This window comes from Nothoprocta perdicaria, unplaced genomic scaffold, assembly GCF_003342845.1.
Source record: "Nothoprocta perdicaria isolate Ctin4 unplaced genomic scaffold, notPer1 scaffold_74, whole genome shotgun sequence".
NCBI classification, from domain to species: Eukaryota; Metazoa; Chordata; class Aves; order Tinamiformes; family Tinamidae; genus Nothoprocta; species Nothoprocta perdicaria.
This window is the reverse complement of record NW_020456021.1, coordinates 1310248-1326410: the sequence shown is the minus strand read 5'-3', so window position 1 is coordinate 1326410 and position 16163 is coordinate 1310248. Positions and strand designations below refer to the sequence as shown.

The following is a 16163-nucleotide window of genomic DNA, read 5'->3' as shown; positions in this document are numbered from 1 at the left end:
GCCCACCATCTATGCCATCACGCCCACGTACAGCCGGCCCGTGCAGAAAGCGGAGCTCACGCGGCTGGCCAACACGCTCCGCCAGGTGGCGCGGCTCCACTGGATCCTCGTGGAGGACGCGGCGGCGCGCAGCGAGCTCGTGAGCCGCTTCGTGGCGGCCGCCGGGCTGCCCTGCACGCACCTGCACGTGCCCACGCCGCGCCGCTACAAGCGGCCCGGGCTGCCGCGCGCCACCGAGCAGCGCAACGCCGGCCTGGCCTGGCTGCGCCAGCGCCACCAGCACCTGCCGCCCCCGCAGCCCGGCGTGCTCTTCTTCGCCGACGACGACAACACCTACAGCCTGGAGCTCTTCCACGAGGTGCGTGGCGCCCGCGCGGGGCCCCCCGCGCCGCCGCTGCCCGCGGGGCCACGGCCGTTGGGGGCTGCCCCCCCCTCCGCGAGGAGGCGACCGTTAGGGGCTGCCCCCCCCCCCGCGAGGCGACGGCCGTTGGGCGGCCCGCCGGAGGCAACGGCCGTTGGCGCCGTCCCCGCTGCTCGGTGCCCCTCACCTAACCGGGGACACGGACGAGCCCTGTCTCCTCCTCGTCACCCTCCTCCCGGCCCCGGCCCCCCGTGCCTCGCCCGGCTCCCGTTCACTCCCGTTCACTCCCGTTCACGCTTCCCGGCGTTTTCTGTTGCCCAACTTGGCCGTGCTGTTTTCTCGCTGTCCCGCTGAGCGAGCGAGGCGGGTCTGCGCGTTGTGTTTTGTTAAAGCTGCGAGGAAAGCGCCTCTCCTTGATAATTTCTTTTTCTTTCCGGGCTGTGTCTTGCCGCCTTGCCGGGCAAACCCGCAGAGCGGGAGTCGCGATCCTGCGGGGTTTCACTTGTCTCCAAGGAGTTATCCCGAACCTGCCCTTGCACAGGCTGTTGCTCGGTCTGTTTGAAGCTTTTCACCCCTAAAAGCAGCCAGCAGTTTTATGTAGTGGCCAAACATCCTCTCTGGAGGCTCTGTTGTAGAGGGACATGTTTTATCTGTAGTTGAAGTGCCTGCTGCTTTCTGGTGGGAACTGGCARATGCTTGGGAATGAGATATCCCATTTTGTTTCTGATTTCCCACCCGCAAGAAAGAGCAGAGTTTAATTAGACATAAAACAGCGGAGAAGAGATCCTATGCATCCGTGGGCAGGAGAAGGAGGCAGGGAGCAGTAGGATGTATCGGCAGGTAGGACTGAACGGAGGTTAGACAGGCTGAGATCGGTGTCTGTCACTGGTGAAAAGTCTGTTATTCAGTGGTGTGCACTAATGTTCTGTGTTTTGCACATACTGCGTTTCCTAAAGTGCTTATCAATTTATAGGTTAAAATGAACATGATATGCAAGAACCTGAGAGGAAGTTGTTTTAGGAATGCATACATTGACCTGTGCTTGGATTTACAGAGCATCAGTTCCTGTTCGCAGTATTTTGACAGGTGCACGATTCCCATTCAGCAGGGATGCCCTAGTTTCTTTCCGAGTTTGGCATTCAGCACAGGAGCTGCTAATTTGAAGACCTTCGCCTGGAGGCTAAACCTCTGTTGTAACAAGATTTCATTTAAATCTCATGGCTGAGCTTAGCCTGTTACAATGCAGAGCAGTCGCATATGTTGGTCTTTGATAGGATGGGAGTGTCCATCTTTATTCAGGGATGTAGAACTGGCTTATTCCTAGGGATCTGTGAGCAGCTGGAGCAAATGAGTAGGCTAGAATGCGTAGTACGGACAAAAGATATTTGAAGAGGACTCTCCAAATTTTCAGAGCACAAATGTTTAKGGCAAGCTAAAGGAACAGTATTGACAGGCACAGAGCTGGAGTGACTCACAGCTGCGGAAAGGGCTGTACGGAAAGTCAGCTCTGTTCTTTTGTTATTTCCCTCACTTTGCTTCTAATTGCAGTGGATGGAGAAATAAAAGGATACAAGTTACCTTTCTAAAGAGCTCGGCTGAATTCAGGAAAGCAGGTAACAAATCTGTCTGAAGAGTAAACCTTGAAGACTGCAGGCACGGCAGGCAACCTGTGTTTATTTTTGCTAAGTGGGATGCTAACCTTACACGTAAAGCTGAGACTTCTTTTCAACCAGGCTTTGACTGCTAGGAAGGATGTTTTTAACCTGAATCCAGTGTTCACAGGCAGACAAGTTTGTGTGATTGAGTTCTTCCTGTGAAGGCTCTAATACTGGGGCAGGTGGAAAAAGATATATATATATATATATATCAATATATATTTTCTTCTATTATCTCTGTATCCCTAGAGTAATCTAGAGATAGTACAGCAGCTACATACATATGACATGTCTCTGGAACAGTAGCAACAATAACAGGGTGGATTCCTGCCTATATCTTGGCCAGGCAAAATTAAAAGAAGTCTAAGAAGTCTTACAGATGTTGCCAACCTAATGTACCCTTATAGTGAGTGGAAGGATACATCTGGAGAGAAAGCAGGTGGGTTTTTTTGTTCTTTTTTTTTTTTTTTTTTCTCCTGTCAAAGCATTGAAGCATTGCTTGGAATATTATTTCTTGTCTAAAAAAAAGTTCACTGTTTTCCTGGATTCTGACTTGACAGCTCTGAAGTGGGAATTGATTGATTTATGAGGGTAAACTGTGCTTCTCTTCCCCAAGCATGAAGAGAGCAGCTTCAGAACACATCATAAGAAGTCTAGTAGTTCCTAGACTGTTTTCCTTTCATGCAAGTGGCTTTAGTGATACCTGAGAGGGATTTTTTTTCCCTATATGCTGTTTCTTACCCTGCTGGGCACGATTCTGCAGAGCTGCAGTTGCCTAGTCCATGATCCCAATGGAAATCTGATGAACTGTAGGCTGCTTGCTCGGAAGAGTAGTATAAATAGAGAGCAGGGGAACAGCAGCTCCTGGTTCTGATCCTGCTACTCTCATTATGTGGGAGGGTGACCTTGAACAAGGTAGTCCCTGGCAGGGCAGGAGACCTGCAGCTTCCACACTGGTGGTGGGAGCTAACCTTGGGTTTGTGCTGGTGTCCTGGTTCTAGCCAAGCRCAGCAGAAGTGTCGGTGTTATGCGTGTGGGTTGCTCGTTTGCTGAGGCAGAAAACGTTACCACAGCAGAGCTGTGCCAGGGAGCTGCATGTTAGTGAAGGACCAGGCTTAAGGCAGCTCCTGTGCTGTGGGTTTCCCTGCTGCCCTAGCAGAAGATGGAGCCTTTTTAGGGAAGCAAGAACAACAAAAGCTTTACTGTGAGTGGAGGTATATAAGCTATAAGGACACGCTCCAAAAGCAACTTGCTTTGATGTAAGATGCCATAGGACACTCCCGAGAGCTTTGGATTGAGAAATTCCAATCTCTGCCCAAAGTACTTATAATGTACTTATTGCTATCATAGGGCTATCAGCTGTGTTGGTATGTGGTGAGCTTGGCGACGAGGAGGTGCTGCATGGAAGCTCCCAGCCCCCAAATTACTGTCGTGTTTTGTTTTTCCTCCTTGAAAATATGCAATATTTTCATTTGGAACAATGGCACTGTTTATAATCGTTATCCTCCAAAACATATGGCATGTGTGCACAGGTTAGTTTTTGACTGGCAAAAATGTGTCTTCAGAGTCAATTTGAGCAGAGTCTGAGCGGGTTTACCTCTAGTTCCTAGAATATGGCATGTAGCCTGTCTGCCTGCTGCCACACCGTGCTTGGCATAGGGTCAGCTGAGCACATTGTTATGTCAGCCTAAGCTTTGCTTTCCTGAAAAGGCTTCAGGGAGAGGAGCCATCAGTTCAGCAACTATAAAATACTTTGGAGTTTTGCTAACTGCAGTAGCAGTAGAGATGACAAAATAATTCCAGGAGTGGAAGTTTGCCCTAGAAGTTATCCATAACTCTTTCCACTTGAGAGTGTGTCAGTGCTCAAGCGAAGAATCAGGCTTCTACTTTAATCCTCCTGGTTCTGCTGTACTGTGTTTGGTCATTTATTTTCCTGGGGTCCAAAAACTAGAAAATGATTTTTTTCCCCTTCTGCTTGGATATTATCTATCCATCTGGAGATCCATCTCTCTGTCCGAAATAGCCCCTGTTCCAGAAACATCTTTATCAGTTGCACATCAGACTGGGTTCCTAATAAAGCCAGTGAGAGGACTCACATTCCCAGTCCATTATTTGATTTATTTACAGATGTTTAAACATGAATCAGCAGCGCTTCTTCCCGTAGTTTGTCCGCTGGTCACACCTTTTGGAGTGACACGTGCCATGGTTTCTGTTGCTTGTGCTTCGTTCCCCGCCGAGTGCATCTTGGTGTGATAGTGTGACTGATGCCTAGCAACTACCAATTTTACATTTTAGGCTTGCCAAAAGAAAACCTCAGATAAGGCTGGCATGCCATCTTTGGGCAGAGATTTTAAAAGTGAGACCAGCCTAAGCCTTGGAAATGAAGGTACATAGTTGAAATTCCACTTCTCTTMGCATTTCACACCCTTCATGGCTTGTAGGGCTCGGTTACTTTCTCTGCCCTTTCTGTGTTTTGAGTAGCTGACCAAAGGCCGCCTCTTTCCTGCGTGTTTATGTGTGCGAGTTAGAGGAATCAGTGCTGGAGGTCCAGCCTGCTGTTGATTACACAGACGCTCTGCTGATGCTTCTGGGGTGAGTGTGGGCTGCTTAAGGAGTACAAAGGAGTGATGAYCTTTACAAATAAAAGAAGGTGAACTTGATATATTTGGTAGTCCACTAATTTTTAGAGTTTCCTGTCTATCACCTTTGCTCCCATGCCTACACTGAGAAGCAGGAAGAACTGAAGTGCTTAAACCTAAAACTATGCTCCGTGGTCTCCCTCATTCCCAACGCTAGCCCTTTGGGCACTGGTATCTAGGGTTTTGTAACAAGGTTTGCCGGGTGTCTGCAGAAGCCACGTGCAGGATCCATCCCCGTCTTACCTGAGTGAGCCAAGGATGCACAGGCTGGGTGTCCTTAGGGGTACCCGCCCTGCAGACCATTTTGAATACAGGCTTGCAATGCTGAGTTCAAAGTAAATCTCAGCATTATCATTTGCAAGGAGAAAAATAAATGTTAGAGGTCCATGCCCTTTATGTAACAGCTCAGTATGTAGCCCAGTTGCCAGTTGAGTTGGAGAGCAGAATTCAAACTGCCATCGCTGACCCTTGCGCAGGAGGGCCCTAACTACAGCGCTGTGCTTGGATCTGGGGAGGCGGTAGGTAGGTSGCATCCTCCCCCACCGCCACTGAAACTGAGGCAATCTGCAGAGGAAACGCAAGACTTTCAGCCCCGTAGAAGACAAGAAACAACGTGAATCTGATCAGGAAAGAGGATACGTGGCTCGGGTGCCTGTCCCATGGAGCAGAGGACGAGTTGTGTGAGTGATCCTGCCCGGGTGACSGTAACCTCCTGCCCTTCACGCCCTCCAGGGCTGTGTGTGCAGGTARCTGGTGTTCCAATTGGCATTAATARAGACTGTGCTTTGGAAAAATCCTTGTTACTGAAAATATAGGAGTTATTTGCAGGCATCACATGCCCGATAGGCATCTGATRGCCATGCATGGTATGTATCAGCTATACCTTGACTTCCTTACTTTGTAGAGGGTTTTCTGTGTCCATATGCTGTTGCTTAAGTGTTACTTCACTCGARACAAAACCTAAGTTTACCAAGTCTTTTCTTTCAGAGGTACCTCTCACTGTGTGTGAAAGGTCCCCCGTGCTGTGCCCTTTACTAAGTGTTGGTCAAGAGAACATACAGGGCACCGAACCAGCAGGTGTTATGTGTTACCCAAGTGCATTTTATCATGAAGCAACAGGCTTTCACTGCACATATTTTCAGGGTGTCATGTGTTCTTTGTTAATGCCTTGAATTAATTTGTTGTTCGTATGTGGGAAACAGCACTTCTAAATTGCTACGTGATTCATAGAGTCAACACTAAACAYCCAAAATAGCCCAGCTCATTCACTCTAGGAGCTTGTGACCTGATACAGTGATCAGAGAAACTGATTGCATTTTTTTCCCACTGATTTGAATAGCTCCTGAATTAAACCTTAATTGAGAAGTGGCATTAATATATGAGTTGTCAAAAAAATCTCTGTAAAATATTTTGAAAGTGAAGATTAGAGTTTTCATGAAAAATTCAGACTGCTCATGAATTTTGTTCTCCATTAGCAGAAGAAGGCTTTTCCTTGCAAGGAAAATTTTCAGGTTAGATAGAGGTTTTATATGTATGAGCAGTTAGAAACTGAGATTATACTTCAATTTTCACAGAAGAGTTTGGCTCCATCCTCCCTATATTCTCTCCTGCTACTTACACATATTGATCAGATCTCCTCTCAACTTTCTCTTCTCCAGACTAAACAGGCCCAGCTTGCTTATTAGTCTTTCATCATAAGATAGACACTCCAGTCCCTTAATCATCTTTGTTGCTCTGCACTTGACCCTCTCCAGAAGCTCCACGTCCCTCCTATAATGGGGAGCCCAGAACTGCCCCCAATACTCCAGGTGCGGCCTCACCAGAGCTGAGTAGAGGGGCAGGACCCCCTCCCTTCACCTGCTGGCAACACTCCTCCTGATGCAGCCAGGATCCCATTGGCCTTCTTGGCCACGAGGGCACACTGCTCACTCATGGTTAACTTGGTGTCAACCAGGACTCCCAGGTCCCTCTCCGTGGAGSTGCTTTCCAGCAGGTCGACCCCTAATCTGTCCTGGTGCCTGGGGTTATTCCTCCCCAGGTGCAGGRCCCTGCACTTGTCCTTATTGAACCTCATGAGGTTCCTCTCTGCCCAACTCWCCAGCCTGTCCAGGTCCCTCTGGATGGCAGCGCAGCCCTCCGGAGTGTCGGCCACTCCACCCAGCTTGGTGTCCTCCGCAGACTTGCTCAGGGTGCTCTCTGTGCCCCCGTCCGAGTCATTGATGAACAAGTTGAAAAGCACTGGGCCCAGTACTGACCCCTGTCCCAAGACCATCTTTGTAAAAGATTTTGAAAGCAACTCAAAAGTGCATCACAGATGTGAGTATTTATTATGTATTCTGRTACTATCCAGTGAAGAGTGAGTGCTCCTTCATGGCTTAATGTAGAGTATTTAGAYTAAGACAGTTATTTAAAAAACAACAAAGAATATATTTATTGTAAATTTTTAAGGCAATATGAGTGAAYCTTTTTATCTTTCACAAACATGAAGATCTTCCGTCACATGTTGTTGGTTGGAAAATCAAACTGTTGCTAGTCTTAAAAATAACATTCAGTGGCCTAGGCAGAAGTATTAGCTGGCTGTCATTAGCTATTTTCCTTGTAATAAGAAAGATCCAAATATGAGTTAGCAGTGCATTAAATACCTTTCTAGATTATAAATGATTTAAGAGTCCATGACAGTTCTTAAATGCATACTGACGTTCTTCCTGCACGCAGACATGTGAGAGCTGTGCTGAAAAGGTTGGATTAGAAGAGACTGGTGGAGAAACAATAAATTAACTTTAAAATGAACGAGGCAAAAAAAAAAAAGACTTGAAGCAGATAAATCAGAATGAGGAACTCTGGATTACGAGGTACCATGCATGGTCTGTTTCTGTGTCTTATTTGCAGCCATGAAACTGTAATCTGCTGTGATATTCAGGGTGGCAAGCAGCTCTTCAGGGGCGCCGTGCATGATGTGGGGACACCGAGCCCAGGAGAGTAACAGAGCAGCACAAGAAAGAGAGGGAGTAGAAGAGTTGAAAGGAAACATGAATAATGGATGTTTGGGAAGTTTTTCATTCTAGCAAAATTGAGTGCAGTTTTCTCCTGCAGGGAAGCAGTGTCGAAATTTATACCCAAGGATGATGTCAGTGTTATTTGGAAACATTAATCAACTGTATCCAATGTATAAAATGTTGTGGGAGATAAAGAGAGATTAATCTATTCCTCCCATTCAGTGTGGATGGGATAAGAATCAGCAGAGGAAGCTTAGGACAGGTATTTAGGAGCAGCTTTCTAAAGTCAGGGCACTGGATCAGATCACCTGTGAGGCTCAAGGAGTTTTTTATTGTTTGGTGTCTTTAAGAACGGATGAGAGAAACATCAGACAGGAGCAGTTTTAATGCTGTCTATCAGCCTGGGGAGGTGTGAAGGGGCCAGATAAGGGACTGACAAATTTCTTTGGTTTGCAGACACTTACTGCAAGTTTTCTGGGGAAACGAGTTACACTCGTGTTTACTGACAACAAGCTGCTTTTGCCCTTATCCCTGAAGCCCGGACAGTCCCTGGGCTGCCAGCCACTGGCACGGATTTTCTGGGACTCCGCAACCCCGTTGAAGKGGTGGGAAGCAGGGGCAGAGGCCCCATTTCGTGGCTCTGTTTGCAGCGTGGGCAGCCCGTTGKGGCTCTGCTGACTTGCAGTGCGGTCACGGAGGTCCTGGGGAGGCCGAATTCAGCTCTGCGTGGCCCCGAGTGCTGCAGCGAGCCCAGGAAACGTGGCTCTAGCTGCACTTCAGCCGCAGTGTCTCCTCTCCCCAAGAGCCACGTCTTGGTAATAAGCAGTGGAGTTCTGTGCATGCATCTCCTTCAACCCCAGGGGGATGGGAGGGCGAGTGTGGGTGATAACCTGTGCACTCACCAGCACAGATTGCAAATTGCACCAGGACAGAAGTGAGAGAGAGTGGAAGAAGGCAAAAGGCTTCCTGCATGTGGCAGCCAAAGGCTCCGCGGACTTCGAATCCCRGATAGAAACGTGTCCAGCTCCGGTGGCAGCCACGCCAGGGCTGGTGCAGCTGGGAAGCCTTCCCAGCGCAGCGAGGGCGGCCGCCGTTCCTTCTCTCTGACATTTAGGCTTTTATCGTCTCTTACTGGCTTGGCGTTTTCCATGTCCATCATCCCACACCCCCCGTGTCTTATTAAGCAGCTTGTCTTGACTGACTAATGAGATGCTATTTTTAGCAGTGCTTTGATGACTGTCTTTTATTTCTCCGCTTCATTTTCTGCATTTTTTGCTGGTTACTTTCTAAGTGAGCCTTGTATTACTACTGTATTTACTACAGCCTACTCGTCACCTCATTTGTCTCTCTCTTGTCATTCATTCTGCTTCTCCTCTTCACTTCTCTGCCCATTCCCCCTCATTTCCCCCTGCACATTTGCCTCCTCTCCTCTTCTTGGTTTATTTYACCGAGCCTCCCCTCATCCCCCATCTCCCTCCAGCCAATACATCCCTCTCCTCTGGTGTCTCGACCCTTTCCAGACAACCACAAAGTAAAGGGAGAAGAAAGCATTTCCAGAGGGAGATTGTCCCTATCGCAGGGCAGCTGTCCAAGGCAGGCAGGATGAATCACGTGAGTCAGGAGGCTGCTCTCCCTGTTCATTAACTGCAGTCACTCCAAGCAGCCAGCACAGACTAGATGTCTGCCTTGCACGAATTAAGTGAGATAAATCCAGTTCATGTAAACTGCTGGCACTCAATAGGCTGAATATTGAGACARTGTGCTRTTGTACATTCAAATGATAGGTGCAGGAGTCATTTAGGAAGATGTTGATGTAATTTACAGGATTTTGGAAGATGTTTAACCCACCGCAACAAAGCTATTTAGAATTAATATTTTTTTGAATTATCTTCTTATGGCCCAATTATTGGTAGCATCAAATTCCAGATAAAAGCTGACCTCTGAATCCGACTGCAGTTTTCCTCTAATCCTGAATGAACACAGCCTTAATACCTCAATATGTTAAATACAATAAGGATGTTCTTGGAGGATTAAAAGAAATATCCTACTGTCATCTACCTTACATAGCCAGAGGCTGTAAACTCTCTGTCTCAGTTGTGGGCTTGTGCTCTTAGTTCTCRTGCTGGTGTTAGTGACTTTGCAGTGGGAGCCGCACGTCAGGGCTCTTGGCRGGTGATATTCCCACCAGGGAACGGGAAGTCATGGAATCTCGGGCATACTTGTTGCTAGACAGTAGTTCTCTAATAGCTATTAATTCCCCTAGGTTAGAGCAGGCCTTCATTTCTAGCTACTGAACCAACAAACAGTTGCTGTTGGTCAACCCATCCTCATCAAACWGATCAGCCCGTGCGTGTTTGTTTCTACTTCATTTCCAGAAACATTTCAAGTCTACCTAGAAAAGACATGAAAAACAATGTCTCATGAAAAGACATGTCAAAACAATCCATTTCCATTTTTTTWAAAATATTTTTTATTATTAGATCAAGGCTGCATCAAAGCTGCATCTTTTGGGTAAGTGTGGTATGGTGCAGCAATGGGAAGAGCTGTGTGTCAGAATTTCTTGCACTCAGTGCATTTGCTACTGTCTTCAACTAATTATGCATGTCTTGAAATGAAGATGCTTATCTTTAAATGCTTATTTTCTAATGAAATGCTTATTTTTAAAGCATTATGGTCATGCTTTTTCTCACTGGGTATCTATAATGTATAAACAACCTCTAGAAATAAACTATTGAAAAAATACTGTGCTCTTGCAGAGAAGAAAGATCTATTATAGATACATCTATAAATATCCAAATGAACAAAAAGGGAAACACGTTATGTTTTTTCATAGCTCAAAAAAAATTGCTATAACAAATAATAGAGTATTTTCAATGGAACTGAAGTGTCTCCTGGCTAGARGTCTGGAGTGGCAATGCCCAGCTTTCGAGTGGGCATTTTGTCAAGCTGGAATGAACAGGACGGAATTGCTCTTCAACCCCTGGGACTGACTCCTGGCATTAAGACTTCCCGTTGACGCTTGGGAGAAGGGAAGAAGTAACGGAGCGAGCCGGGCAGCCGAGGTGAGCAGCAGGACGAGCGGGTGACGGTGTCGCTGTGCTGCCCCCGCAGATGCGCTCGACCCGCAAGGTGTCCGTGTGGCCCGTGGGCCTGGTGGGCGGCCGGCGCTACGAGCGGCCCCTCGTGGAGAACGGCAAGGTGGTGGGCTGGTACACGGGCTGGCGGGCCGACCGGCCCTTCGCCGTTGACATGGCCGGTAAGGACGGGGCGGCTGCCCGGCGGCTTCTGAGGTGCTTTAATGTCATGGGGCAGCTGGGCTGTAATATTGCATGAATTGTTTATTTAAAACTAGTTAATTGTAAATAATTTACCTGATTTTTTTTTCTTCAGAAAATCCCTGCTTTTCATTGTACCAATCTACACCAGGGAGTATAAAGGAAGTCCTTAAGACTTCAYGTTGTACGTGCTACTCACAGAATCACAGAATAGCTGAGGCTGGAAGGGACCTCTAGAGATCCAGTCCAGCCCCCTGCTCCAGCAGGGACACCCAGAGCACGGGGCACAGGGCGGCATCCAGGCGGGTTGGGAAGATCTCCAGAGAAGGAGACTCCACAGCCTCCCTGGGCAGCCTGTKCCAGGGCTCTGGCACCCTCACAGTCAACAAGTTCCTCCTCCCATGGAGATGGAACTGCCTGTGTTTCAGCTTACACCCACTGCCCCTTGTCCTGTCACTGGCCACCACTGAGAAGAGCTTGGCCCCTTCCTCACTACATTCTCCCCTCAGATACTTACACATATTGACAGATCCCCTCTCAAGGCCCAGCTCACTCGGTCCTTCCTCATACGATAGACACTCCAGTCCCTTAATGATCTTTGTTGCTCTCTGCTGACTCATTTTTGGCTGGTTATTTCTAATGACAATGACAGCTGTACATGGACATATTTGGAAGCAGTGGGCTTAGGAGCCCTGACAGCTACAGCCTAGGAGATGGAGGCAGAAATGTTTCCAACCTGGGCTTATCAATCACYTTCCATGAAAGCAGCCTGCCACGCAGCGCCGTCACACTGGCAGCCCTTGTTGGACAGTCACTAGGATGCAGGAGCCCAGAGCGAGCGCAAGAGGGGCGGCCCCGTTGAGTGCATTGCGGTCAGCGCAAAGCCCCTGTGGGATCGGTTTCCCCAGAGCCCTTCCTGAAAACTCCTCCCACCTTGGATCAGTACAGTAAACACTGGCCGTTCCTTTTGAGGCGCTAGTGGCTGAACGCTGTTACTCCGCGCTCCTCAGCTGTGTTCAGAAACACTAGCAGATGCTTCTGGTGTTGCTGCTTCTCTGGCAAACAGGCCAGTGAGCCAGTTCGTCCGGTAACTTCCACTTTGGTTTTAGCTGTGGGTGATTTATGGAGTTTGGCACAGAATTCCTTASCATTTTGGGGAGGAAGGGGGAATTAGGTACTGCGAGCAAGGAGGAGAGGATGGGAAATAAGGGTGGGACAAGTTTGTTAACAAGASGGAGAGCATTTAGAGGCTAGAGAGGTGTAGGAGAAAAGGCAGCACAGGTAGGCAGAGACCAGGCACCTGGGGCTTCAGGAGACGGGCTCCCCACAGAAGCAGAAGGTAAAGCCCTGTGAAAAACCCCCCCAGACGAGTGACTTGTTCCCTTTCCTCCACACTGACACTGCCAAGGCAGGAGAGGGCAGCGCTGCTGGTAAAGCAGGGAAGGGCAAGGGACAGAGCGGCTCTTGCCGCCCGAGAACCAGCGCGACTCGCTCGTCTCCGTGGTGCAAAGAGCCGCCCTCTGCTCGGAGCTAAACACGGGCCTCCTGCAGCTCCGAGACCTTGGCGCTGGCCCCACGGCTCCCACGAGCTGCCCCGTGTTCGTCTGCCCCCCATCTCATCTGTCCTCTGTGGCCTCTTCAGCTGCAGAAAACTTGGAGCTTACGTGGAGAGACAGRGCAGCAGCAGCTCACCTGAAGAAARCAATTCTGCTTCTAGGGTAAAGCTACCTTTGTTTTCAAGGCAGTGCTAAAAAGTAATGCTAGGAGGTGTTTATTGTTGGCTGAAATCAGCCTGTCCGGATTACTTTGCAAACAGGTACTCTGGTACATTTTTTACCGCATACAATTGAAGATTTTTATACTTCCTGATGAAATTATCTTTTAGCTATGTTCTGCAGTAAATATTCTTGGTACTATTAATACTGCTTTTCGTCATCTGTGATAACAAATGTTCTATTTAAACAGAACTAAGTAAAATCCTATACCCGCTGTATAAAGATTATAGCAGATGAGCTCTTTAAGCACTGCAACATCAAGTTGCCGAGGAAAGAAAACTGTCCTTCAGGTGCAGACAGACGTGCCCCAGAGGCTGGGGTGGGAAGCAAGCTGCCTTCCCGAAAGTGCAGTCCTCGGGCTTTAAAGGTATTTCCAGACTCTCGGTTCAACGTGAATGGAGGGAAAACACTTTAAAAAAAAAAAAAGCAGCTAGTAATTTCTTTAATGATGAGAACATAGGAAGCATGCTCGGATCTCACCTTAGTCTCTACAATGTACACCACAGGCCAGACTTCCTTTAAGTGTCTTTGGTTAGTATTTCTGTCTGATTGGACAGAATTAAGTTATCTGTAACCAAAACCACAGGGTCCGTGTTTGGAGCCTCCCACCCGCACAGGATCCAGGTTTCCCGGCGGAGCCGCTCGTTCCGCAGGACGGGAGCCCAGGAGCGGCCAGGGCAGCTCCCGGCACAGGGGCCCAGCTCGGGGCACGCGGAGTTGCCCCACAGGGTGTTTCTCCCTCCTTTCTGCCTAGGAGGGCTCCTTCTCCGTGCCCAAACCCAGCGGCCTGCAGCTTACCAGGCAAACACTTCCTGCAGGTCTTTTCCCCGATAACAGTGCGGAGATCAAAGCACATCTGCTTTCCCTCTTCAGCTATTACCAGCTTCAACAAACACTACAAATGACATCTTGGACTCTTAACGCTTTCTTGAAAGAAGCAATAGCTTGCAGAGCTGGTCAGGCCTCCAACCACACTTTTCTTTCATGAAGCATCCCCAAATTAAAGCTCTGTTCCTCTAAAAATTTAAATCCAGCCTCCTTACACACTCTGCCTGTACGAAAGTTCCCACAAAGGCCTGCCGAGACTTCCAGGGAAGGTCTCAAGGACCTTCCGCAGGAGAGCTCTGTAGCTCCGTGAGGGTGCCGCAGGGAGAGCCACGACCTCAGAGGGGCCCTTGGTGCCTCTGCCGCCGGCCGGTGCCACGCGCGGCGGGCGGGGACCACTTTCAGAAGGCTGAGACAGCTACGTGCAGGACAAACATTGATTTCACTTGCCTCTCTGCAGTAATATTTGGAAAACTCTCTACAGGCTAACTGACCACAGTGGTTCGGATGAAGTTGCTGTTCTTTTATTCCATTTTTCTTTTTTGACTCCCACCTTTACTACCCCGAAGTATCAGTACTTTGTGAACATCTTATTTTAGCTGAAAAGCAGTTTTATTTCTTAATCAGAAATAGTAAGGGTGGATACACTCTTGAGATACTAGTAATACCCAATTTTAAGATAAAAKATGAAAACAAACAGAACATGTAGAAGGTACCGTGTAAATAAATAAAAAATCTCCATCTTCACAGCAAAAAGCAAAGCAGTACAGTATGTAGAGCCCTACCGACTACTGTCTGTTCTTGTAAAGACTGGTATTACATGYTTTTAAAAGCAGATTAAACAAATTGAGATAAAATTTCTAGGGTTAAATATAAATTGCTCAAAAATCTAATAATGTAAAACCTAGAGGTTTTTCTTAATCTGTTTTTTTCGTTCCCTCAAGGATTTGCTGTGAGTCTCCAAGTGATTCTGGCCCATCCCAAAGCTGTATTCAAGCGGCGCGGGTCTCAACCAGGAATGCAAGAATCTGATTTCCTAAAACAGATAACGACAGTGGAGGAACTGGAACCCAAAGCAAACAACTGCACAAAGGTACTGACGAACTTCACACTTACTAACACGCCCTGGTATCAGGTTTGCAGGTTACCAAGCTAGTAGGTTACCAAAAACCTGCTCTTTTACAGGTTCTTGTCTGGCACACACGAACAGAGAAAGTAAACCTCGCGAATGAGCCAAAATACCACGTGGACACGGTCAACATCGAGGTGTGATGTGGAGGCACCGGGGACACGAGCGCACGGCGCCCAGGGCCCGGCGCGGCGCCGCTCGGCCACGTGGAGCCGTCGGCTCCGGTGGCGTCTCCGATCGCTGCCCGAGGGACACTGGCTTGGGTGGAAACTAAAGGGTTGTCGTCTCCTGCCCCGCTGCGCGAACCGGACGGTGTGCTTCGTTCTAACGTGTTGCATGCGTTGCTGAACTCGCTCTTAAACTGACACTTACCTTTGTTTTAAGACTGTTTCCACRTAGCAAACACAATCGAGAGACAAACGTGACTGCAATGGAGCATTTCCAGAATCATCGTTTATGTATATAGGTTTTGTATTTATCCAGCCGAATGGTGTAATTATAAACTGGTTTTAAATCACAAGCTGTTGACCACCAAGTATTTATGTAAAGGAATCCTCCAAGTTGAATATGTTTTCCTTCATTAAAGAACAAACTTCCTGAAGAAAAAGTGATCAGGCAGGTCATACAATCATGAAATAAAAAAAAAAAAAAAAGAAAATCCACAAGTGTTTATGGATTTATCCTTTTAATATAGGGAAATAACATTTTATTATTACGAGGCACCATAAAATGTAAACACAATCACTGCCATAAACCTGGATATCTCTGCAAGGAAAAACGTGCCTGTTCTCACTGAGTTGCCTTGTACAGAGATTGTGCCACTAGTTCCCAGCGTTAACACTGTGCACAAGCCTCAAGCCAGGTTGGATATTTTATCACAGGAAACTCCAATGGATCAAATATGTTTTTTTTTTTTTTAAGTAGAAAATAAACTATTAATTTGTAGAACTACAGTAACATCCAGGTTTATCTTTCTTTCGATAATCATGTTCCCTGTTACGCACACCATAGTAACATCACAGTGAAATGTATGATGAAACAAAATTCGTTTGATACACTAGAAAACATTGCTCAGTGATACATTTACATTCTATTTATATATATATGATTAACCATTTGTTCATAGAGTACCTTCTACAGGATTACTGGGTAATTTGGGAGGGCAGGGTTTATATTTTTAGATATTACTAACATGATAGCTACATCCCTTATATGCAAACATTTGATCTACAATTTTGAGGGAAAAAAAAAATCAATATGTGATTAAGCAGCTTCTTAAATATATGGTCTAGGAGATCATGAGTGCACTGCAGTATGACAAAGCTGCCGATGAGAGAGAAACGTTTTCTCCATCTGCTTTTCACTACATCGAATGTCAATCAGCACAGAGCCGGCACGGTCGGTCAGTCACGTTCTTCATCGGGGGACAGAACAGGGGTGTGGGCGCGGGCGGGCGGGCGCGGGGCGGCCCCGCTCACTTCCAGAGCTGCGTGCTGAGCGTGTGGCCC

The 16163-nt window shown here is 47.6% G+C and overlaps 2 protein-coding genes across 2 annotated transcripts in view; one reads left to right on the top strand and one right to left on the bottom strand.

Annotated features, from left to right (window-relative positions):
* Positions 1-15238, top strand: part of B3GAT2 (beta-1,3-glucuronyltransferase 2) — a 37190-nt gene extending 21952 nt beyond the window's left edge. Inside the window, exons 4-7 of the mRNA XM_026051274.1 lie at positions 1-358; positions 10763-10907; positions 14471-14619; positions 14712-15238. Of these exons, the coding sequence (XP_025907059.1) occupies positions 1-358; positions 10763-10907; positions 14471-14619; positions 14712-14798 (739 nt within the window). The 3' untranslated portion in view covers positions 14799-15238. The remainder of the gene's footprint in view (positions 359-10762; positions 10908-14470; positions 14620-14711) is intronic.
* Positions 15239-16058: 820 nt separating this feature from the next.
* The window catches only part of SMAP1 (small ArfGAP 1), a 58653-nt gene continuing 58548 nt past the window's right edge, over positions 16059-16163 (bottom strand). Inside the window, exon 11 of the mRNA XM_026051272.1 lies at positions 16059-16069. Within this exon, the coding sequence (XP_025907057.1) occupies positions 16059-16069 (11 nt within the window). The remainder of the gene's footprint in view (positions 16070-16163) is intronic.